Raw genomic sequence first — 25,142 nt, 5'->3', positions numbered from 1 at the left:
ATATATCTGTATAAAAATAAGAATAAAGTTGAGTTGTTTCACACATAAAACTTTGAATTTTGCTTTCTGAATTTTGAAACTGAATTTTCCTTTTCGAATACACACACACACACACATATATATATATATATATAAGGGCCCACAAAATTTTTTTGAAGGGGTCCGTAAATTTCAGTAGTTTGGGACCTGCTCTCTTAATACTGTACATATCCTTAAGGTTACTCACGCGAAACAGTGGTAAAAGGCGTTGTTCGATGGAGTAGGCGAAAAAAAAAAAACCACGCAACCCACACATGTTAACCGTTATACCTTACAAAACAAAAAAAAAGCTAATAAACTAAAAATTCTGATTAGTGGCTCTAGAGCAATGGGTGCTTTATCGCTGTGATAACGCTAATATTGAATTCTGCACTAAACATTAATAAATGATTAAAGAGAAAACTGGGATACTTGCCCTAATACTACCACAATACAATCTAGCCAGTTCCACGGATTTCTGAGATACGCATATTTATTGAGAATAAATCCCTTTGCTATGGACTTAATAACCATTTCGGTGGTGTAGATGGACAGAAATACAAATCTGCAATGGAAAATAGCTTCAGAAGGACATTCTTAATTATTACTATTTTTGAATTCATTCTTGGCTTACCTGTTGACATTAACACTTACTCTGTTTCCTCAATGGGGTTCGTGAGGGCTAAAAACACACAGTTCAGAAGTATTGTAGTCATCACAAAATAATGGCAGAATCTGTTAACGGAAACAGAACTTAATTAAAGAATTATTTAGAAGTATAACCATTAACATAAAAGTTAAAGTGGTATGCTGAAGGCAAGAAAATATTATGGCGTTAAGGGTCATTACAAGAAGAAAACGAAATATTTTTTGGGAAACAGTAATTAAAGGTTTAGCAGAATAATCTATTTTAAGATCTAAAACTTAATTTACAAAAATTACTTCTTTAACGTGAGAATTGATTCTTAAATCAGCGCTACCAGAGCGGATACGTCTGAGAAAGGCACAAGGCCAGTGGAATGGGGAAGAGTAGTGTATATACTGGACTTGTAACGCTCAATATAAGGTTGCTTGTTTAAATACCTCTTCACGCTTCGACTACAATGCTTATAGTAAGTCAGTTTTTATGCTAGTAGACGGGCTATGAACAAGGGTCCAGAACTACTGCCTTCTGCTTTGACGCAGTAGTTTTATGTTTTAGGCTACAATCCTTTCCCGTGTCAGCTTCGATTATCAATCCTTTCCGTCAGCTTCGATTTTCTGCCCCAATTCTTCCTATCAGATTTTATTTTTCCATACTTGATGAATGCAGATATCTGTGAAAATTACTGAATTTTCACCTTAGCCAAGTCGTCACTGCTGTTTTTTTTTTTTTTTTATGAAAACCCCAAACACGAGAGATATTAGAACCTATAGTACTTAGTACCGTGCTTGGGTTGGAGGTTGAGAACACGAAAGAAGATATTTGTTGACATTGGACTTGAACTTCTGTAGACTGTAATTTTCAGGAAATACGTATGAAGGAAGGTTGTTCCAGGAAACGGCAGTTGAATGAATAAACAGGGAAGATGAAAAGTTGGTTCTGTGAGTTTGAAGTTGGACAGTAAATGGATGTTGGCGGCACGTGTTCGGCCTGTTTTGAAAGAGAGAGAGCGGGGAATTTCTTAGAAGCCCATTCAGAAGAACAGTGCCCATGGAAGTATCTGTAGAAGAGGCATGCAGCAGAAACAGTACGTCTATGAGACAGCGAGTGGAGAGACTGTGTTAGAGATGAATCATTAATTATACTAAATGCCCTCTTCCGAATGGAACTAGAAGCTTTAGAGAGATTTTGGGGGCATAGTGTGCATAGTGTTAGGGTCAGGCGCCACCTGTGATTTCTCACATCTGCGCCATATGTACGCTGTGGAGAAATACAGAACTACTGTAAATGCCAGAAAGTGTTGTCTATGACATTGCGTTAGGTTCTGTTGGGTGTTCTGGCAATTGGCGGCAGGGGCCCCTGGTGAGACCTCACGTTGTTCGCACACATCGCTAGGAAGTAGCCAGGCTGCCTTTACCGCCCCAGATGTGGGAACAAAATTCCATAGTAGGGCGGATTTGCAATTTATACAGAGTGAACAGCTATTTGGAAGAAAAGTAACGCCGAGAGGGAAAGAGAAAACCAAGTTTTTTAGATGCAGAGGAAGCAATATTTGTAATGTGCTTGTGCCAAGAGAGATTAGAAGTCAGGGTAATCCCCAAAAGAGATATATCATCTTGCTTACAAATCAGAGTGTCACCAAAGATAAGAATAGGAGCAGAAGAATCCTTTTTGCGAGATATAAGACAAGACTGAGTTTCTTAGAAGGATTCAAATCAACTAAGTTGTCTTTGCCCCACTGGAGATCGGCATTTAAGGAACTGGTAGCGGATAATCGAGAAGTTGAAGCTGATTGAGCAGGGCAAGCTTTTTTCAAAATGGAAAGTAGAACGCAATGTGCTATCATCGGCAAAACTATGGATAGGATTTCCAGGCAATGGAAGAAGGTCATTAATATACAAGAGGAAAAGAGTGGGGGAAAGAACCGAACCTTGGGGGCCACTGGCATTAGTGTAGAAGTTAGAAGACAGAGAGCCATCTACCATCACCCTCAGTGAGCGATCAGAGAGAAAACTGGATAACCAATTACTGAAAACAGTTGGCAAACCATGAGATGGAAGCTTGTTTAGAAGACCTTCATGCCAAACACGATCGAAAGCCTTTGAGATGTCAAGAGCAACTACTTGTGTTTCACCGAACTTTTCCATTGAATTTGTCCATAAATAGGTAACATAAGCCAATGGATCGACACTGACGGTATCCATACTGGCGATCGTTGATCAAACAGAAGGTTTCTAGGTAGTCTAAGAGTTGGCGGTTAATTCATTTCTCCATTACTTTAGAAAGAGTAGAAGTAATTGCAATGATACGAACGATAATTGGATGGGAGGGATTTGTCACCATTTTTAGGAACTGGCTATATATGAACAAATTTCCAAGCAGAAGGAAAAACACCTTTGGAATAAGAAACTGAAAAAAGGCGGCAAAGAACAGAAGTAAGTTCAGGAGCACAGGTTTTGAGAACAAGTGGAGAAATACCATTAGGACCAGGAGCTTTTTTAGCATCAAGATTCGTCAAAATCCTTCTGATATCCTTTTGACTGAAGACTACAGGAGGCACTGAATGGAGCGTGCTGGAAATGGTGGGAGGTGTTTTACCAAGATCATTAATACATGAGTTGGAAGAAAAATGGGATGCTAGCAGGTCAGCTTTATCCTTGGCTGAAGTAAAAACAGAACCATCTGGTTTTGACAGAGGTGGGAGCAGAGATGAGCAAAAGTTGCGGCCAATAGCTTTGGCAAGAGACCAGAATTCTCGGCTACCATTAGGGCAAAAAGCAAGTTGGCCTGTTCAAAATATAGTTTGGACTGATTAATAACTGCTTTACAATTGTTGCGAGCTTTGGTGTAGGCAGAAAATGAAACTGAAGAATTAGAAACAAGCCAATTACGATATGCAACGTTCTTCTCTCGAACCGCCTTAGCACATTTATTCAAAAACCAAGGTTTAGATAAAGAATGAGATTTTAAAGTGGAGTGTGGAATAAAGGATTCCATTCCTACAAGAATAATTTCATTGACACGATCTGAGCAAATGTTGACATCAGAAGATCTGAAACAGTAATCCGACCAAGGAAAAGAAGAAAAGAAATCTCGCAGGCAATCCCATTTTGCATTCTTGTAATGCCAAACAACACGAGGTTGGGAATAGCCATGAGATAAAGGACCACTCACTTCGACCGTGTACTTAGAAGGGTTGTTTGTGAGAAAAAGATCAACCGTGTTGGCTGTATGGTTAGGATTGTCCGGTATTCTTGTAGGTAAATGAGCGATCTGTGCAAGATCATTAGTAATTGCAAAAGCCTCAGCATCTCGACCAGCTGGGTCGGTGTGACTAGAAAACGGAAGCCACCTGGAGTTGTGAACATTAAAACCACCAAGGAAAATTACCTCACTGTTAGGAAAGTTGGACTGGAGAAAGTCAAGTTGCAAAGAGAGCAAGTCAAACAGCTCCAAGTGATTAGTGGAGTTAGGAGAATGGTAGAGACAACAGATGAATTTGACACAATGAGATTGAGAGATTTTAAGCCAGAGAAGATCGAAAAGAGGAGATTCCAAATTACCAAGTCTCTGACAGGGAATATCGGAACGGACATATGCACAAGCACCACCTTTGAGGTGAAAGGAATCATACAGCAAAGAGTTTGGGCAACAGAGATGAGCAGTAGTTGAATCAACCGATAACTGAGATTCTGTCAGAAAAAGTACATGGGGTTTGGCAGACTTCAAGTGGAAATGGACATCGTTGAGATGTCCATTGAGACCACGTATATTTATGAAATGAACTAGGAAGTGTTTGGGAGGTTTATAAGCTTACTCTATTAGTTTGACAATTCATGGTGTATTCAATAGTAAGAAAAAGTGGGACATGCTGTATGAAGTAATGAAATTTATTGGATATGGCGTACACATGGTAAAAATATACTCAGATCCTTGACATAACGTGGCCTCGACAATGCTTCCCGCATACACACTACTCGGGCTCACTCCAGTCACTATCTTGCAGGGTAGAGGTAGCAAGATTATACCCTAGCTGATCCGGAAGCCTCCTAAATAGTTACCAATAGGTTCGGTCAAGTGTACTAACTAGCGGCCGGCCTGCGAATACGTGTAGTGAGAAACTCAGCACCGTAACTAACGATGTTCTTTAGCTCTCTAGGTGAAGGACAGGATCTGTAAACCTGTCCCATCTTTGTTAAGTGGGTCACAGCACAGCGAGTTACCGTTACTCGATCAGCTGTTGACCAAGTCTTCTTCGGAGAAGATCAAGTAATGTAAATTCAAAATAGATTTCAAAGTGTAATCTGAGCGTTATGACTGCAATTCGATTGCATCAAGCAGTTCACTATACAGGAAATTAGACTTCCAAGCCCAATGGTTATCCGCTGGGATATTTGGTACTTTCACCCAGCCTAGTTATGAGATTCATTTTCTCATCGATGAAGTTAATTTTTGGTTGTATTTAGTCCACAAATACCAGTCCCTGGGAATTAGTCCCCCATTAAAATGAGCTCCTGGCCAATAGAAGCTTGGCGATGGTATAGGGAGGGGGACTATATATTCAGGTGAGTGACAAAGGACAGTGGCTGTTGACTGGTTGGAGACTAATAGAGAAACTTAGGGGAACCCTTTTTCTCCTGACCGATCGGAGCTTCTTTAATCGACTTGAATCTTGACAAGAATTCTCTTGACAAGATTCTCATGACAAGAATCTTCCCTACAGACTAAAGAAGTCGATTCTTCTGTTTTCCCTGAAGTATCGCTTACACAAAGACTTCTTTGCTGAAGTTTCCAGAAGAACGTGGTAGGGAGAGAGGTACAGACATTGAATCAGTTACGGTTTGACCAATATAGTGAGTTTACTGGTAAGTTCTACATATTCTTAATCTAATTTTATAGTACAGAAGCATCCCTCCTCGTTAGGAACATTTACTGATTTAATACTACTGATACAATACCTTACTCATTAGAGTGTAACATATAAAGTAAATCTATTAGTATTAAGGTATTTCCTCAAACTCAGATTTTTATACATTGATTTGTTACAGTACTTGTATATACACATACACCTATACTCTTGTAAGATGAGAATTGGATCCCAGAGAACGAGAAGTTCCAACGGAGGACCACACGAAGAAACTAGCCTGTTTGTTAATTTAGTAGTGAATAAATTATATTTTGTTTAAGCATCTTTGCCTCTGACCTATTCTCTTGCTACGCGTTATCCTTAGTAAAAGATCTAGCGTAAAGGAAGCGTAATATTTATTAGCGGCATTCCGAGATCTGACTATATAAGAGGATTTTGGAACGAGTTAGTCACAACGTATGACCCAAGTTGCAAGTTCCCCTTATCACAACGTCGAGAGCAATTTTAGGACATACGAAGTCAATGTCCAGTCATAGAACCACTAGACAGTCACCTAAGTATACAGGCGTTTTCTGGAACATTATCCATTAACATGGATTAATAATCAAACCCGCCCGGTAACCTAGGCAATGCACAAAGCATCTTAGGTAACACTGATAGTTAAAGGCTCACCACCTGTATAACACGGATGATCAGAAAAAGCCCAGTATAAGATATCACTTTCGACATAGTTGCTCCAGATCAGTGCTGTACCAGGACTTCTGCCGGCCCCGGGCGAAATACTCATCTGCCTTTCGCCCCCCGCAAAAATTAAAGATGGAATTCGTAAAATTGAAAAGTAAAGGAAATATCCAAAAATTATTCAAATCATAAATATTTATTTAAATTTTTAACGAATAGTTTACATTGTTTATATAAACTTAAAAGTTAAATTTCACTGATGTTTTTATATCTTTTAGTACATCTTGTTCTATTGACATAATGGCCAATCCATTTATTCTTTCTTGGTGAATTGTTGCTCATATGTTTTGATCATTTTGTGTCTTGAAAAACTTCTCTCCAGACGCAACCATAATTGACATTATTAATATCTGAAAAGAAATGGTGATTTTGGAATATAATTCAACTAAGTTTTTTTTTTCTTGAATAAATGTCAATAATTCTAAGCAACCAAAAATGTTTACTTTTAAAACATGCTGCAAATATTGGATTTACTGAGGTAACTCTTTGGCATCTATGTCGCGGCTCCCGTCTTCGCTAGTGAGAATCCCTTCAAGGTGTTGACATTCAGTTTCTACTGCACTTTGAAATAAATTCATGAAGTTTTCTGATTTTAGAAGAAGATGAAAAGCCGAGGATATTTCATTCGTCTGATGAAATCTTTGTTGTAAGCTAACCATAGCTACATCGATCATTATATTAAAAAATTCTCTTTAAAACCTTTTGGGTAGATCAATAGAGCGTTCATCTGAAGTTTCATTAGGTAAACTCGCGCTTCTTTTCTAGAAACTCGCACTTCTGGTAACATTGATGGCACTTCCAACCATTTTCAATGTGTGCTTTATCCATACACAATTTAATTCTGATGTTCTAAATTCGTTTATTTGACTAAGAGCACCTTCTATCAATATAATTGCAGTGTTCATATCAATTTCACTACTTCGCATGGCTTTACTTACTTTATTTATAATACTCAATATTTCATACCAAACTACACTTATGATAAATTTTTAATTTATTAGATGTAATTTCTGTTAACAAACCTTGTATTTCAGATTGCAATTTTGTCTTTAGCCTGTTCGTTGATTTCCTTTAATGCAGCTGTAATATCCCATAACTGATATAACAGCTTTTATCTTTCCTTTCCATCTTGTTCATGGTAGAGAGTTCACAGTATTTAAAATATCCCACCTACTATATTTTATCTTCCTGTCATTGGAATTTGGGTCCCCTACACTCCTGGGCCCCGGGCGACTGAACGATCCGCTCATACCTAGGTATGGCACTGTTCCAGAGACATTAAACAAATCAGCAGCTTTAGTTACCGATGCCCCTGTTAAACGTACACCACCAACAATTTCATCTCTTTGGAATTCAGATAGATGGGTCATTTTCTTCATGTAGCTTTTTATATCGCCTTAAATAAACTGTAAGGACCTGTCCTTACAACTGTTATTAATAATGGTTTTACCGATATTGGAAATATTATTAGAAATTTTAAAACAGTCTGTCTTTAGAAATATATCAGGTCAAAACTAAATAATAGATTTCAATATGGTAGTTCAGGCAATTCCCAGCTTTAATTGTGTTTTTTTTTTCGCCTATTACCTTTAAGCAAGATTAGGATTAACATAGGAACGTGGGGGGAGCGTTTCGAACACGTGAAACAATAAGAGCGCCGATCTGGAGCAGTTCGTAGTTGATGTATACTGAACAAAGGCAGCACCCCACCCTTAATCAAACAATAGACCGTTACGAAACCCATTTGGGGAAAGAGACAGCACACGATAGAGGAGAAAATTCGAGAATGGGAGTATGCACTTAAAAATTTCATGGGGCGATTAAGAGCATGTGAGGTCACAAAGAAGATCCGGAAACTTCTAGAACTTCCGGTCATCCTTCTAGTAGGTTCGAGAAAATTCTGGATGTCGGAAGTTCAGGCAACAAAGGATGGAGGACACGCCCATGGTAGAATAAAGAAACAAATGGGAATACAGGGCAAGATGATGTGCAGGTCAGTGAGAAAAGGGGGGAATTTTGAAGAGAGCAGAGAGAGAAGTTTTTCTGGGGTATTCTGAGAGAGTCGTTGTCGAATTTGGGTGGTGGTTGCAGTTCTGGGGAGGTGGTAGTTGTAGTGGGAAAATTTTGTTGTGAGAACTTTGTGGAATTCTAGACTTGGAGAGAATGTTCCCTTGGAGAAGAATGGAAGTATTGCAGTAGTCATTGAATACAGAACAGTCAGAGAAGCTAATGCAGTTTGTGGAGAAAGAAAGGAGAAACGCCCAAGGAGAGTTCTGGAGGCAAATTACTCAACTGAGTAGTGATGAGAGACCGGCCGCCCCTGAAGGTATCTCAGTGCAAAAGCAGTGCACGGACGCAGCGCAGACCGATGATGCGAGATAGAATCCTTTATTAAATTCAGCAGTGCAGTACCCACGGAAGAGTAAACCTCAGATAGATTGCTGTATTCCACGGAAGAACAACCATTCGCCTTCCAGACTACGCCTCATATGCAGATGGGGTTAGGGCAGCTCAGAGCAGAGAGAGAGGATCGAGCAGGGAGAAATGCTCAGCAAACTGAGCAAGTGCTAGTTAAGTACAGAAAAATCCTAAATTAGTAATTGAAAGGACTCTAGAGGAACGTTATAAATCTAGGGGAGAATGCTAAACATAAATATATATATACGTACGTATAGTTGTAATACATAGAGAGAGAGTCAGATAGATAATTCAAATTAGTAGAGGAAATAAGAGTACTGCATTAAAGTGTAAGTTAATCTGTGGTTGGTAGGGGAGTTCTGACATAATAGTAGATTAGGAAGAAATGATTAATTAAGTAACAAAGGATTGGAGGTAGAATGTTTAACAAATGGATAGTAGATTACTAACTAGTGTTGAATTTTGAATTATAGTGAATTTTGATTTATTGAGAGTATAATTTATTGTGATTGTAATTGTTTAAACAAGTAGACCATTAATTGAGTGTCAAGCATTAATTAATGAATTGTGCATTAGTTAAACGGGAAGATTATTAATTAATTTTGGTTGATCATTGTTGACTGATTGATCTGTAGTTGAAAGAGAGATTTCTGACTGAAGTATGTGTATCACTTAATAATTTTGGAAAGGGGACACATAATGACTTATATTTGTCTATTCATATGCTAATTGTTACCTATTGACCTACTTGGACAGTTAAGCAGTAGGGATACTGATTTGTGGATTGAGATGTAATAAATACCTGGACCTGTTGGAACCAATGTTGAGGTACATGAAGAAATATAATGGTGTATTAGAATTGGTAGTTTTGATTACAAAAATATGTACACAGTTAATTGCTAGCAGTCTAACAAGGTCCCACTGAATAAAGTATTCAGTTATCTGTTGTTGTTTGATTACCATGCAAATAGTGGCAATAAATATTGTTATATTTAGCACATATGAGTTTGTCAGTCATTTTGAACTTCAGCCAGTCCAGAGGAGGAATACTTATATTATTGAGCCCCCCTAGAGTCTAGAATCTTCTGAGAGATTAAGAAGTCAGGTGTAAAGTGGGAGGGCGCAAAAAGGGGGACATAAAAAGGTTCAAAAAAATTAATTAAATCAGACTTACAGAATAAGGGAGTTGGAAGTATGTATAAAAATAAAATTGTTGAAGAAAATGGATATTGGAATAGGAAGTAAAATAAAAAGAATTTAAATAATAAAAAACGCACATAAATCCCCCCCCCCCACAAAACATCAGCTTTTATCATCTTTCCTTCACAATACTACCTGCAAAAAACAACAACAAAAACATCATCACTGCATGTTCATAAATACAGCCGTTACAAAACTGCTATTTTCATATCAGGTGTTTCTATTATTTTATCCACTCCCATATCATTAAAAATTAAGATCGAATTTTAATTAGCCATTACAACACGAACAGCTACCATAGAACAACTTAATATCATAAAATACGCAGTATTTCTTTTAATCTACTCTGTTTTTGGGGGGAGGATCCCCCTCGATCCGCTACTGAAAGTATTCATATTTAGTTTATGTAAGTAATTATGATATTCTGAAGTATTATCTTTTAGACTTAAGAGTAATAAAATTTTTACTGCATAATTTATAAAATTGTCCCCTTAAAAGTCTAAGCTTGATTTGACTAAGTATTGCATTTACCACATTGCTTTCTGTGTCCTACTTACCTCAACATGAGGAGAAAAGCGCACACAGTCTCTTGAAAGTCCATTAATTTAAATGGAAATAAATATCAGCAACTTAATCATTGTCGAAAAGGCGTAGTTTTCGGCGTGCCCTTAGCAATAGTAGTGGCAAATTATGCAAGTAAAGGAGATTATACAGAACCTGCCAAATAAAAAAAAAGGAAACATTCCCAATTTCAACCAGTCCATCCCCTCTAACACTTTGTCTAGTTCTTCCTTAAATTATTCACACTGCCACTTCGACGCCTTCTTCAACCACCCTCTGGCAAACTTCGGCGCATCTAACTGTAACTATCCTAAATTTGAATTTACGCCCCCTAATTGCGTGTGGTCTGAGCAAGAGGGAGAATTCTTTAGCACTAAGCTAACTCAATCCATTCGAAGCCCTAAGCATCTTAATCAGATCTTCTCGCAGGTGACTACTTTCCAAACGTTGCTTGCAGAACTAGAGCCTTTGTTGGTAAGAGCACCCTTTATTCCTTCTCACTAATCTCGTTACTTTTCTCTTCACCCGTTCCAAAAGATCCACGTCCTTCCTCAAATGAAGCTTCCAGACCAGTATGCAGTACTCAACATGTGGTCTAACCATTACCTTATACATCGGGATAATCACCCCCTTATCCTTGCTGTCAAAAGGCCTAACCGTGACAGAAATTGTACGTCGTAGTAACAGGTTTGCTGTTCAGTGACGCACATTTTACTTCCCCCAAGTCGTAATGCTCTAGTTCTTGCACACACGGATTTAAATGAACAGTTATTCTTAATTTGCCTTTTTAGTAACATTGATTCTTTCAAATTTTTGCTTTGGCTTGACATCAAAGTAATTATAAAAGAGTACTATCGTCAGAAGTGATTCATGACTCAGTGCACACGTTATTCAAATATCACATCAGCGCGCACCTCTCTCTCTCTCTTGGGTGGAGGAGGTAGATGGCCTCTCTCTCGAAACCATCTGTCCGTCGTCCAGTCACAAAGATAGTTCAATGAAAAAGTGCAAAAACTTCAGCTAAATTTCTCTGCATTTGATAAAGTCAGATCTTGTGTTATTATAAACGACTATTTCGCTCCCTCCCCCCTTCTTTTCAGCTGTATTTTATTTACATCGTCTTATTTACACACAAATTATTTCCCAAAGGAGTTTATTATTTCTAAGGTTACAGCGAATTCCGCATAAACGACTACAATCAGCATATGCCATTTATTTATGCAGGCGATTTTTTCTTTCTGTAGTTCTTCCGTTAACTCGTGGTGTTTTTATTAGAAACCACTGGCTAAAAATATAAGGAAACAATAAATAGCGTGTTATTTATTGTTTACTTACGCCATTGTGAAGAGAAATAAATTTAATAAATGTAACGCAGTTAAACATGTTCGGTAATAAGAAATTTATAGAACTACACATATTTGAAACTTACCTGTGACTGCACACTTTAATAGCAAACTTTCTAATCTTAGACCACGGTGTGAGCACGAAAAATGCTTTATCAGAGGAAAACCTGTACAGATAATAGCTGGAGGATCTGCGGGCCAGGACGCAAAACGTCTGTGACAAAACAGCATAAAGCAAAATAAAATAGCTTATCACCTATGAAATTTTCATAACAAAAGCGACTGAAACAAAATTCTCATATTAAATAATATACCGAAATATTTTAAAGCAGAGCAAAATGATATTTTCTCCCCTTTATTTACAACCGGAATGGTTCAGCTGAAAACATCTAAGAAGTAAAATATACATAGCTTACCTCAAGATTTAAGGAGCCTGCCAGTCCTAAACTCTTTTGGATGAAGCGTGATATTTTTCCTACGAGGTTTTCGCTAGTGGACTGAATTATCAGGTACAGAGGTGTTGGATCCAACACATCTTCAGCTTGGTCTCCTTGCTGAAGGTGACGGTATCTGGATCAACGTAAATTTTATGATAGAGACAGTGTTGGGATCCTACAAGACATGTATTGTATAGATAAAACTGCTTCCAATGCATGGCTCACGAGCGGGACGCTCTTCCCCGAGACTGAAGGATTCATGCTCGGCATCCAAGACCAGGTAATCAACACCAGAAGTTATAGAAAATACATCGCCAAGGAGCGCGGAGTGTCCGATGATACCTGTCAACGATGCCACCTGGCCTCAGAAACGATCCACCACATCACCGCGGGGTGCAAGGTGATCACCCAGACTGAGTACACTCATCGACACCACCAGGTAGCAAGGATAATACACCAGAAGCTAGCGAGGAAATACCAGTTGACCAAAGAAAGTGTACCATACTACAAGTACAAACCACAGGCAGTACTAGAGACCCTAAAACACACAAGCTGTACTGGGACCGCACCATAATAACGGATAAAACAATCCCGCACAACAGACCGGATATAACTCTTGTGGACAAGAAGGAAAAGGCTACCTATCTGATTGACATAGCGGTACCCAACACTGGCAACCTGCAGAAAACCCATGGGGAAAAATCAGGAAGTACACGAAACTAAGACGGGAGATCAAAGAGATGTGGCGTATGCAAGAAGTATCGACCATCCCGATCATCGTGTCAACTACCGGTATGGTTCCAAAGATTCTACAACGTAACAGCCTAGCAGCAAGAGGTATCCCAGCGAACACCTACAAGGAACTCCAGAAAGTCGCAATCCTGAACACCTGTAGGATAGTCAGAGAGTTCCTGGACCATCAGTAACACACCCTGTGTATTTGGTTGCAGCACCCGTCACGAGGTGGAAACCCCAATCAGGGAGAAATAATATAAAAGCAATAATAATAATGTTATCGGATCGTTTCCCTGATAGGCAGGGCCGCCGCAAGTGGGTTGTTGTTGTTGTTATTTGGTTTTTAGGAGCATTAGCAACTAAGGCTATATTGCTCCGGGATATGCGGTGGTCATTCCCTGACCTTTCCGCCTCCGTATTTGGTGGTGACGGGCTCGAACTCCGGTCTAATCAAGCCGCAAGTGGGTAGGCGAGGTAAGCGTCGTTTACGAGAGGCAGTTCAGGAGGGCGTCAAAAAAATTTTTGACATATAAAAAATGTTCTTGTTTATACTCCGGCACGGCCACCAGGTCAGTGGAGTTTACAATAAATCAATCAATACAAATGTTAATCATATTTAGTAGTCACGGGCTTGAACCCCGGTTCACTCAAAGAGCGTGTGCTACTGCATCGCGCCCTTGACCACTCGGCTAAGTCAGGCCTATATACAAGTTGGACCTCTATTTAACGAACTTCTTTATAGAGAACTTTTCTGTGTAACGATTTTTTTTTTTTTTAAATTCCCCTTGCGTCTGCGCAGTAGCACAGTGGTATCGTCACCGAAAAGGCCCGAGTTCTAATCCCGTTTTTTTCATTCCGTGGCTGAGATAATCGGTCTCAGGCGTAGATAGCAAGGTTTGTTTGTTTGTTTTTTTTTCCCCAGAAACTGGGATTTTTTTTGTCCAGCAAAACAAGTAAATCGACCAGAGAACACACGCAATTTACAGACAAAATACATGTACATTAGATTCTCGATTTTCTGGGTCAGATGGTAAAAAACAAATCCCGGTTAATCCAAAAATACAGAATTCACCGACATACGTAAGAGATACGTTCCAGGACTTCTTACTTCGTCGAGTTTTACGTAACTCGACTAATAACATATTGCTACTATACAGTATTATTATTACTGACAAATCTGAATTCAGCGCGATACTTGTTAATGTTTGACCATTTTCATACACTCGATCTTATTGCATTTGCAAAAATACCGATAACTGGAATTCTGTGGATTTTTAAGGTGAAAGGTGAAATTAATTAAGGTGAAATGTGTGTCCCCTTCACTGAAATCTTCAGTCATAAAAAAATACCGTAAATAAATTGTTAGAATCTTCTCTTCGTTCCTATTTTTTTGCTCGTTACGTTGCTTATTTTATTTTATTTTTGTTTTAAATTTTACAACCCTAAAAAAAAAAAAAAAAAAATCGAGTGAAAAAAAATTTATGTAAATCCGTAGTTACGTAAGTCGGGGACTTACTGTATCGAAAAATGTTCAGCAACCTACGTAAAAAATATGGCGATAGATAAAAAACGAAAAAACTTACGTCATACTACTCGCGTGTCCAATACGATGCTTCCCTTTATTTTTTTACAATGTCGCGTATGGTTTGGTCACCAATATTATAATGATTCATCATTAAAGATTTAACGGATGCAACGTTTTCAAACTTTTCAATAATTTTAAGTTTTTGTTTAACTGAAAGCGCAACTCTTTTGCGTTTACCCATCATTTTCGCGATTTCTAAACAAAAAAAAAAAAAAAAAAAAATACTATAAAAAAATTTCGACATCACTGACAAATAACGAAACAAAATTTGTCTTTTTGCGGTGCAACGGAATACAACAATCGACGCAACGTACTAAAGCAAACTAAACATTTGGTCTCTCTTTTTTTTTTTTTTTTTTTTTTTGAGCGGCGGATGTGAAGACAGCGTGGGTTGCAAGATAATAGATACATTAATCTTCCAATGACGACTTATAATGCCGCTTGTCGCTTATTTACGACTTGCAAAACACCTGTTTGTACCTATTCTAGTTATTACTTGAATTTTATGATTTTTGGTTGATTTTATTATTATTATTTTTTTTTTTTTTTTCAATTTGGAGTCTCGAAGTGTTCCGGTTAATCCGATCCCGGTAAATCGAGAGTCTGCTATATGTGTATATATTAGAAATAATGGATGGTCCTAATATAGTAGTTTGAGTTTGAGTTTGAATTCCCCATGGTAATTACATTTACATTTTGAAATGTAATTTAAAAATTACATTTCTTCATTCTATGGGAAACTTTCCCGTAGAAGGAAGAAAATCTCCATACAGGGAACGGATTGTTCGCACATCTTGCCTTCAGGCAATTGAGCCAATTAGTGCTGTTGCTAAGCACGAATTAATAGCCAAAAGGATTACCATTCTGCAACTTAATGTTACTCTTAAAACCTATCCAACCAGCTGTTCCTCATACCTATCCGATTGGTTTTAATATCATCTGATTGGTTTAAAGCAATCAGATGACCAGCACGACTTCCATCGTTTTGTAAGATTGAAAAAAAATCAATCTTATAAATAAATCTTAGGGTAAATCTTAATGTAACATGTGACGAAACTTGGCAGGTTCGTAGTAATAGTATAAGAGTAGGTGGGGTGGCCTGAGAAAGGAGTTTGGCACAGCCACTTGTTGAAATACAACCCACGCGATACAGGGAGCGTTACCGAGTAAGCAATAAATAACGGGGGTGAAGACTGAAGTAAGGGACCATACAGTCGAAGTGAGTTAAAGGGAAATGTAAGGGTGTGAGGAAAAGGGATGAACATGTAAGGGGTAGTTAAAAGGAGTCCGTTAAAACAGTAAGAATGAAAGAAGAAGATATACAAAGATGATTAAGTCCACTGAGGAAGGCGATAATATCCTATAAATAGCCCTGGAAGCAAAAAGTAGCAGTCCTGGGAGCAGAAAGCAGCAGTCCTGAGAAGCAGAGAGTAGCAGCCTTTGATGCAGTAAGAAATAGCTCTGGATGGCGGAAGATAGCAGCCCTGAATGAGGAAGAAGTAGAAGACCCTTACGAAAACATCCCACCAGAATATAGAAGTAAGTGCCAAGTTAGAATCAGCACACTATAGATTATTGGAAGGACTACAGGGAGATAATAAGAAAATTAAAGAGGAAGGTCATATGATTAATATACTCTAAGATATGTATACGTAGATGAGTTGAGTATTGTTATTAGAACATAGTAATGAATAGAGAAATAGAAGGAGATAGCCAAATTAAATATGAATTAACGGATGGAAGGTAGCTATATTAGACGGATTAAATCAAAGAGATAATTAAGGTGAATACTAGCATATAAGATGGTTCCAATTGTATTATGGTAACTAAGCCAGAGGAAGTTTGCTTTTAGTGCAGCTATAAAATAAATTGTATAAGAAAGTCGAATAAGGAATTGAGTGTGATCACTAAATGGTTATACATTAGAGAAGCTGTAATAATGGAGATTCATGTTAAGTGTTAGGTATCCTTGTTCTAACTAAATGATGTATATGAATATCAATTAATATAACCGAACAGTTCATTTAATGTACCATATATGTTATGTTATCTTACCATATAATGTGCATAATTATCTTTAACTTCATTTCATGTATATATATGTAATAAAGAATTGTATATAGCCTTTAATGAAGTTGTAACTACTGTAGTCAATTTGAATACACAAGCCTAGTCCGAAGGAGGAATTTTATTTAATACAACAATTCTCGAGAATTTGACAGGAAAGAATAAATATACATACGAACCCGATTCTTCTGGGAGGTACATGAGTCAGAATGCGGAATGTGGGGTAAGGAAACGAGAACAGAGTAAAGGTTTAAAGAGAATATAGGCATTCTTACAGGTTACAGAAATAGAAAAAGTTAAAATAAAATTACAAAACAAACAAATCTCCCACAGTTTACCAGTATTCAACACGACAGGCAAATAATTCATTTGAAATAAATACAGTATATGAAATTGCAGACACGTTAATTTGCTTATTATCTGGATCGGTGTTTCATATTTATATTTGGAAGTTACAAAATCTTTTTCTTTAAGTTCTGTGCCTTCGAGCAGGTTCAGAGCTTCATTGACGCCATGCTTCTCTACTTTTCCCTTACCAATTGGGTGGTAAGGGAAAATCATTCCAATTCTCCTTCTCCCAACAGCTCTCTTCCCCACATGCTGTTTCTTTTCAATACGTCTTATAAAGTTATTTTGTCTTCTTCTTAGTTCTTTTACTAACGTTCTTTCCTCAAAATCTCATTCTCACTCTGTCCACCTATTTCACCATTATTTCGTTTCCAGAAATAAGCACTGCAAGGAAAAGATTGAAAAGACGTCATTTCGATTATGAACGTAGAGAGGAAGCTATTAAGAATCCACGGAAAATTTTCAAAATTAATTTTTTTCTTTCAAATTACGGACACAACAATTTTCTCGTTAACTGAAAGGTTTAGAAATACGAAAGAACATGTAGAAATATTTTATAATATTTCTGAATTAAAGAACGGTCAGATGATTTATTAAATCATTGCAAAGATTTACATATTAAATAATGTGACATTGATCGTAATGAGTACGATATTGATGGTTTAGCATTATTTGAAGAACTTATAGACTACAGTACTTCAAATTTATATTGAAGACAATATTACTCCATTTGAAGTGTTACAATAATATATTTTTAAAAACGATTTTACAGATACTTTTGCAAATGTAGCATTAAGAAGTTATGCAAATGAGGTGTGGTGTGCCCAAGAAAGGCTTAAGTTCTGCAAATTGCAGCGTCTGGAGACTAGGCTCCTGCAAGATGATCTGATTGAGGTGTTTAAGGCTTTAAATGGTTTGAGAACGCTGAATGCTGATGGGATTCTTGGTCTTGCTCAGATTACGCACTTGAGGGGCATAAATTCAAATTGAGGAAAGATAGTCGCAGAACAGATGTGCAGAAATTTTCCTTTAGCCAGCGAGTGGTTGAATGCCGGAACAAACTTTCATCTGCCATTGTGGACTTCATAGCATAAATAAATTCAAGGAAGAACTGGACAAACCTTTGGAGCGAATGGAGGGGTGAATTTTCCTTTTTTTCTTTTTCTAGCTGGCGCTGTATAAGCTTGCCTTCTTGCATCATATGCCACTGCTGGCGCTAATTTTTTTTTTTTAACTTTTCCGTTGCCTCACTTGAACAGCGTTTTTCAAAATTAAAATTAATCGAAATTATTTACGATCGACAATGTGTCAACAACGACTCTCTAATTTTCAATAATTTCAATGGAAAATGATCTTTTGAAACACGTAAACGAAATAATTAATAAATAATCATCTCTTAAAACAAGGAAACATAGATTTGTATATTTTTTTAACATTATAATTTTCCTTTTATTTTATTATTGTGAAAGAATACAATTACTGTGATTTAGTAATTTAGTTTGTTTCTGGAATTTCAGTATCATTTTATTTTTGTTTGTTGTTTATTATATTATATGTGAGATACGTTGTAATTCTCTTCTTTTTCACTAAATTAAATTAATAATTATTTCGCCTTATTTTCTTTTTTAATCGAAATATTTTGGGGCGGCAAATTTGATTTTGCTTCCTGGTAGCACATAAGGTCGCAATGGCCCTACTGATAGGTGTCTTGATTTGTGTGTTATTCAAGAAAGCTGGGACGGCATCTTATATAAAAGAACGGTATCCCTTAACCATAGTGGTCCTAAGGGAATAGTTAATCCAGACATGGAGTGAGATTCCTCAAGAGGATACTAGCACTTTTTTTGCCTCAGTGCCAAGACACATAACGACTTGCATCGTTGCTTGCCAGCGGTGAGTTGGAGGGGGGAAGGACAGTTTTGCGTATTGATGAATGCCGGTTTTCATATTAACTAAAGATCTTTTGTTCTGGTGTTCTGATAAATTTTTATCTTTATCTTTTTGTAGACCATAGAGCAAAAAATCATTCTACACCATCAGGGTATGCGACTTTTCTGATACTGAGTATATTTATTCTTCTAAGTTAGCCCCTATAGAATGGAGAAACCCAAGCATGGTTTCTGCATTATTTAAAAACCAAAGAATTTTATAAACTCGAATATGTTTTAAGTATATATATATTTTATGGCTGTACGTAATGTTACGTCTGAGCATCACCTACTGCAGTATAAAATTATTCTAAAATAAGGTTATAGCATCTGCAATTCTCCCATCTCTTACCTTATCCGTACCGATCCCCATTTCTTCCAGAGGAATGCCAACAAGCCGATCCGGCAAGGCACCACAAACAACATCCAGAACTTCGCATTCTGGTAGTGAAAGTTTCCGCAGAAAAGCGTAATCCTTGACAGAATGCGTCACGCGATTGTCTTGACTCTGAATCAACGATTCTTTAGTAAAGGGTTGAAGGCGAACTCCGGAGGGCAACTGTACGATTTCATTCTGCCCGTTGCTTTTGTGATCCATGAGTGCGTACTGTCGATTCACGCCCGACAGCTACGGTGCTTCTCTACGAGGTCAGAGACGCTGTAAACAACGACGACCCCCCGCGATGAGTTTCCGACGTGAACTAAATGACACCGCTGCCAAGTGATGAGAACTAAATTTAGAGCCCGACAGTAAATCCTACGAGCACGTGCAGTCGTAAGAGAAGCGCCGGTTCTCTCTTTTGGCGGAAGTCACGTGAATCATTAAAAGTGTAACTGCTTGCCGAGAAGATTGCAGGAGGCCCGCATACTTGATCATACAGATGTCTGCATACTGGCCATACACCATTTCGCTTCGTCCTTTTAAACTGTTGCTACTTCGAGACTGAAAACGCCCCGTCATCACGACACAAACAGGTTGCTTTCTTGGTAATACACGAAACATTTCGTACCTGGCCCCTCGATGGCGGCATACGCTTTGTTTCAGCTCGTTAGGGGATCGTACATTGGCATGTCCCAAGACTTGATAATTTTTTTTTTTTTTTGAAAGGAGAGTTTGAAATTTTAAAAAATATAACATTAACATATTTCGTAACACATTATGTTTAGCAGATTACGTAAACTGCTTAGCAAATCTTTTAAGTGTTCTGTAGTCTGTTTTGAGCATAATGATTTGACTATAAGATTTGTTTTTCTCTGTACCACAACAATTTGAAATAAATTTGTCATATAACGCAATTATAGTGTCTATTCGTTCCATGACTAATCTAATTTCCAAAAGTCCATCTTTTTAAATTCCGTACCACTTTCACACATTTTTCTAATAACTCATAAAATATTAATTTAAGGCCTGACGTAGCTGAGTGGCCAAGAGCGAGAATGCATAGCACGCGTTCCTTGACCGGGGTTAAAGCCTGTGACTACTAAATACGACAAATATTTGTATTGACGATTTATTTTAAACTTTTGACACATTTTTCAGGCTGTATGGTGTTTGACGCTTGTAAAAGCTACTAATGTGGAACGTAGGAGCCCTCCCCCCCTTGCAGACATAATTTCTGGATACGCCAATGATGAGGGAGGAATATTCTCACTGCTCAGTGGGAAAAGAACCAGAGGCCACTACTAGAAAACATTAGGGAGGAACAGCAGACTAGATCTTATGAAGTTTGAGCAAAAGAGAAGCAAACCTTTAGCCATGAAGAGAGTAAGTACCCTTGGATTCAGGGACGGTCCCTATGGACTAGATATGTGCGAATGTATTACTAAATTCATAAAGGAGAATCAGAGGGTGATAACATTAGTAATTACAGACCTGCAGGCTTGACTAAAAAAAAAAAAATAATAAAAAAAATAAAAAATAATGGAGTCAGACGTAATGCAGACGTTTAGAGAAGAATGAAGTTATACTGCCGCCAGAGCATGGATTTGTTAAGTAGCGACCTTGTGTGACCAATCGGAATGGACATTACTCCAGGGGCTCAAATCTGGTGAGTATGGGCTTGGCACACCCAGGGTCCTGAGCTGGATATCATCATTCTTCTCCTTGTTTTCTTGATGATTCAACAAAGGCACAGGAGACAAAAAAATGATTGTGACATCATATACTTAGATTATAGAAAGGCTTTTTTTTACATTATTCCACGCAAAGGACTGCTGTACAAATTAAGGCAGTGTGGCATTAAGGGAAAGTTACTGCTATGGATAAAGGAATGGTTCAGTGGGAGAGAGAGAGAGAGAGAGAGGTTATCAATGGGCACTGCTGTTCTTAGACTACTGTCTTTAGTGTAGTTCTACAGAGTTCAGTGCTGAGTCCATTGTTGCATTTTATACTTATTAATGATATGGGTGAAAGCATATCAGGCTTAATGTTTAAGTTCGAGATGATACAAAGGTTGGCATGTGGTTAATGACAGTAATGAAGGTATGCTGCTGCAAAAATAAAATCTAGAAAACTTAGGCAGGTAAGCTGAGAAATGGCAGTTGAAGTTTAACGTTTACAAATACAAGGTACTGCATAATAAACAATTCGTCTGAACAAATAATTTAAGGTGAGACTGTTTGTCATTTGCTGGAAAAAGTTCTATCTGTTGTGAAAGTGGTTTTAAATAAATTCAAGAATGAACTGGACAAACTGCACTGCTCTTCAAAATTAACAGAATACACAGAAAACGACCTTAGCTCATCAAGTGACTCCTCGAGGAGTTGGCTGTCGGCATGCAATGCGACACCCAAGGGCGTCCGAAAATTGGATATCTTTAGTTTCAAGATATTGCTATGTCACTTGAGCTCTATGTGCAGTGGAGTTGTCGTGCATGAAAAGAAAACTTGGATCAACTGCACCCCTAAAAAGTCGCGCATAGGGTTTGAGGATATGTTCTCGGTACCTCTGTACAGTTACGATACCCCTTATCAAAAATATGAAGGAGTGCGGCCGTTGATCATTATTCTGCTCCATACGAGGACACTGCCTCCACCTCGTCGCTTTCTCTGATGTTGGGGGGTGGGGATGATACCGCATTCTTAGTTGTTTCCAGATGGAACGTCTAGAATCTGTTTGTAGGCTACAATGGAACTCATCAGCGACAGCACTATATCCCATTTGTCAGGGCTCCAAGTGACACTTTCATGGCAACAGCTTCGATGAGCTCTGCAGCATTTTGGGGTTAATGGGATACAAACCACTGGCTTCCTCACATAGAGGCCACTTGACTTGAGCCTTCTTAACACAGTCCAGTTGGAAATGTTTCCACCTGCGGCCACATAAACTTCAAGAACAGTTGATGACAGGACATCATAGGTTCCCATCTTGCTGTTAGCCAGATAGCAGTCTGTTCTGGTTTGTTTGTTTGTTATTTGGTTTTTAGGAGCATTAGCAACTAAGGCCATATTGCTCCGGGGATAGGCGGTGGTCATTCTTTGACCGTTCCGCATCCTCCATATTTTGTGGTCACGGGCTCGAACCCCGGTCTAATGAAGAAGCGTGTGCTACGCACTGCTGCTCCTGGCTACGGAGGCGCCATCTGTTCTGGTTGATGTAGTCGACGGATGAACTTGGCTAGCACTTTTTGTAATGGTTCTTTGTCTCCTCAAACTGCTTCCATAGTGCCAAGACGATATTGCGTGACACATTAGGCTAATGTGACACATTAGGCTAATGTGCCACTTCCGCCTGCAAATGTCCGGCTTCAAGTTGTCCAAAGGCCTGCCATCTCAAAGAATCATATAAACGAACATGGATTGCCATCGTCAGTACTGGAGATGTGGCTGTCCCACTGAGCAAGTCAAAAAACTGAAACGATGTGGTCGCAATCCGTTTTAATAAGCGTGAATAATTTGCATAATGTGCAGCTCTGTAAGGTGGTAGAACGATGCAAAAAAGCAAGCTTATGCAGCATCAGCCAAAAAAAAAACATCCAATTCGTTCCAAATGACTGTTCAGCTCAGCCTTAAATTTATTTAGACTATCAGCTTCCACAACAAAATATGGAAGTCAGTAGTATCGGGATACGGTTTGAACAAAAAATCGACCCAGAATCCTTTGCGACGAGGTGGAAAAAAACCGGTTTATATTTTTCTGGTGTTAGTTTGTTTTTCTCTCAATAGATGGAAATAGTTCTAATTTCAGAATTCAATTTTCAGATTATTATTTTTTTTACTTTTGGTTGGTAGGCGTGAATTCCGGTCGTTGTGCTTGGTGATCGGGCATTTTATCTCGCGCCTATGTGGGTTTCCCCGTTAGATGTAGCTTTTGAATGTATTGATTGTGATGTCATAGTGAATTTTGGTGAATAATTTCAACGTTAATTACGTGGGGTTGCATTGTGGGTGTTAATAGGGACTGTATTTTGGGAATGTTTATGCTGTGGAGGGGAGGGCTGCCCAACGTCTGTGTTGCAGGCGCTCGCCGCCGTCGCCCGCGTCTGCGTCGTAGACGCGGCACCTTGTGTGTGGGATGAAAAACTTTTTTTTCTGAAAGATAAATTTCTTGTTGTTTCCAACTGTTGCTGAGACTTGAAAATAAAATTCCAAAGATCCAACTGTTCTTGAAAAGCTTAAAATTAAATCTGTGTGTTTACTTGAGTTTATTTGAGTCTTGTGAGTTTATTTGCAATGTTGGTTTGTAAAATCTATCCCATAGTAACTGTTGATACAAGATTATCACCTGTTCTTGAAAAGCTGAAAAATTAAAACTGTCTGGTTGTTTGAAGTCTTATCAGTTTAATAGGCAATGATTGTTAATTTTCTCTTATCTCTGTGTATACTCGATGTGTGAAATCTATTTAAGATTTAACTCTTAAAAGGTTGCGGCACCTTGTGTGCGGATGAAAAGCCATGCGAGATGAAAAACTTTTTTTATTTTTATGAAAGATTAATAGCGAAGGTGTATTTTGGGGATGCTTATGGCTGTTTATTATTATTATTTTTTTTTATTTTAATTTTTTTTTATTATTTTTTTTTTTATTTTAATTTTTTTTAATTTATTTTATTTCTTTAATTATTATTATTATTGTTTTATTTATTTAATTTATTTTATTTCTTTTATTATTATTATTTTTTATTTATTTATTTATTTTTTTCTCTTCGCGTTCTAAATCAGTCACATGGTTGGTTTTTTTTTTTTTTTTTTTTTTTTGCGTTCTTCAGGGTTGCTGTCACTTTTTTTTTTTTTTTGCGTTTTACAGTGATATTATTATTTTATTATTATTTTATTTATTTATTTTTTTTTCTTTTGCACCACGGGAAAATCTAAATAAATATATGTTTTTTTTTTTTTTTTTTTTTCTCTCCTCTGGAGTGGGCCCCTAGAGGAATCTGGCCCACCTTTTGGCAACATCAGGTGGATCAGAGTCTCATATTGAGACAGTACGTGATTAGCTGAGACTGGCCCACCTTCCCGTGGTGTGGACGAGTACCCAGAATCATCTGTCCAGGTGACTGATGCTTCTGGGTAGCCAAGTGGCCAGAACAGAACAACAGAACACACACATAATACACACAAACCGACGTCACACACATATCTGGCCCATTTGTAGTGATACTGTTCTTCACAGAGATACGAGGCGGAGTTGAACTAACGTTCTAGGAGCCGCCCATTACAAAAACACATGTCCACATGTCTGAGGGGGAGGGACGCCACAGCCGCCGCCTGCCGAACCACCGCCGCCCAGGCTCAGCCTCGGCGACGTGGTACCTTGTGTGCGGGACGAATTTTTTTTTTTTTTTTTTTTTCTGGAAGATAAATTCCTCGTTGTTTTCAACTGTTGCTGAGACCTGAAAATAAAATCCGTATTCTGCCAGTTTTTTCCTTCCAAAGTTCCATCTGTTCTTGAAAAACTGAAAATTAAACTTTTGTATATGCTGATGTGTAAAACCTATTCCAAGTAAAATTTAACAGTTGTAAAAGGTTATTACTTGTTCTTGAAATTTGCCTACGTTCGAAAACTTCAGCCGATGAGTTGTACGAATCCGTCCCTATTGATTCTAACTGAGTTGGTAAGAACATTCCAAGATTTCTGTCCTATTCTCATTGCTGACTGGAAATGAACTTCTCAAGCGTAATGAAAGTGCTTGTTTACACTTTTTCCAGAAAGAACCACGCAAAAGATTATTTTCATTTAAACAGAATACGAATTTACATTGTCACGAGAGATAATTGCAGTTAGCAAAGTAGAAAACGTTTTGGGAAACAC

At 37.9% G+C, this 25,142-nt stretch overlaps 1 protein-coding gene across 1 annotated transcript in view; it reads right to left on the bottom strand.

Annotated features, from left to right (window-relative positions):
• The window catches only part of NaCP60E (Na channel protein 60E), a 115,437-nt gene extending 96,159 nt beyond the window's left edge, over positions 1–19,278 (bottom strand). Inside the window, exons 1-4 of the mRNA XM_090371729.1 lie at positions 19,244–19,278; positions 11,878–12,005; positions 673–753; positions 455–583 (exon numbers count right to left, since the gene is read on the bottom strand). Of these exons, the coding sequence (XP_090227855.1) occupies positions 455–583; positions 673–753; positions 11,878–12,005; positions 19,244–19,264 (359 nt within the window). The 5' untranslated portion in view covers positions 19,265–19,278. The remainder of the gene's footprint in view (positions 1–454; positions 584–672; positions 754–11,877; positions 12,006–19,243) is intronic.
• Between the last annotated feature and the right edge of the window lie 5,864 nt (positions 19,279–25,142).

Source organism: Mastigoproctus giganteus, chromosome 4 (assembly GCF_048544385.1).
Source record: "Mastigoproctus giganteus isolate SK-2022 chromosome 4, ASM4854438v1, whole genome shotgun sequence".
NCBI classification, from domain to species: Eukaryota; Metazoa; Arthropoda; class Arachnida; order Uropygi; family Thelyphonidae; genus Mastigoproctus; species Mastigoproctus giganteus.
The sequence above is the reverse complement of the archived record's forward strand: the minus strand, read 5'-3'. Positions and strand labels throughout refer to the sequence as shown.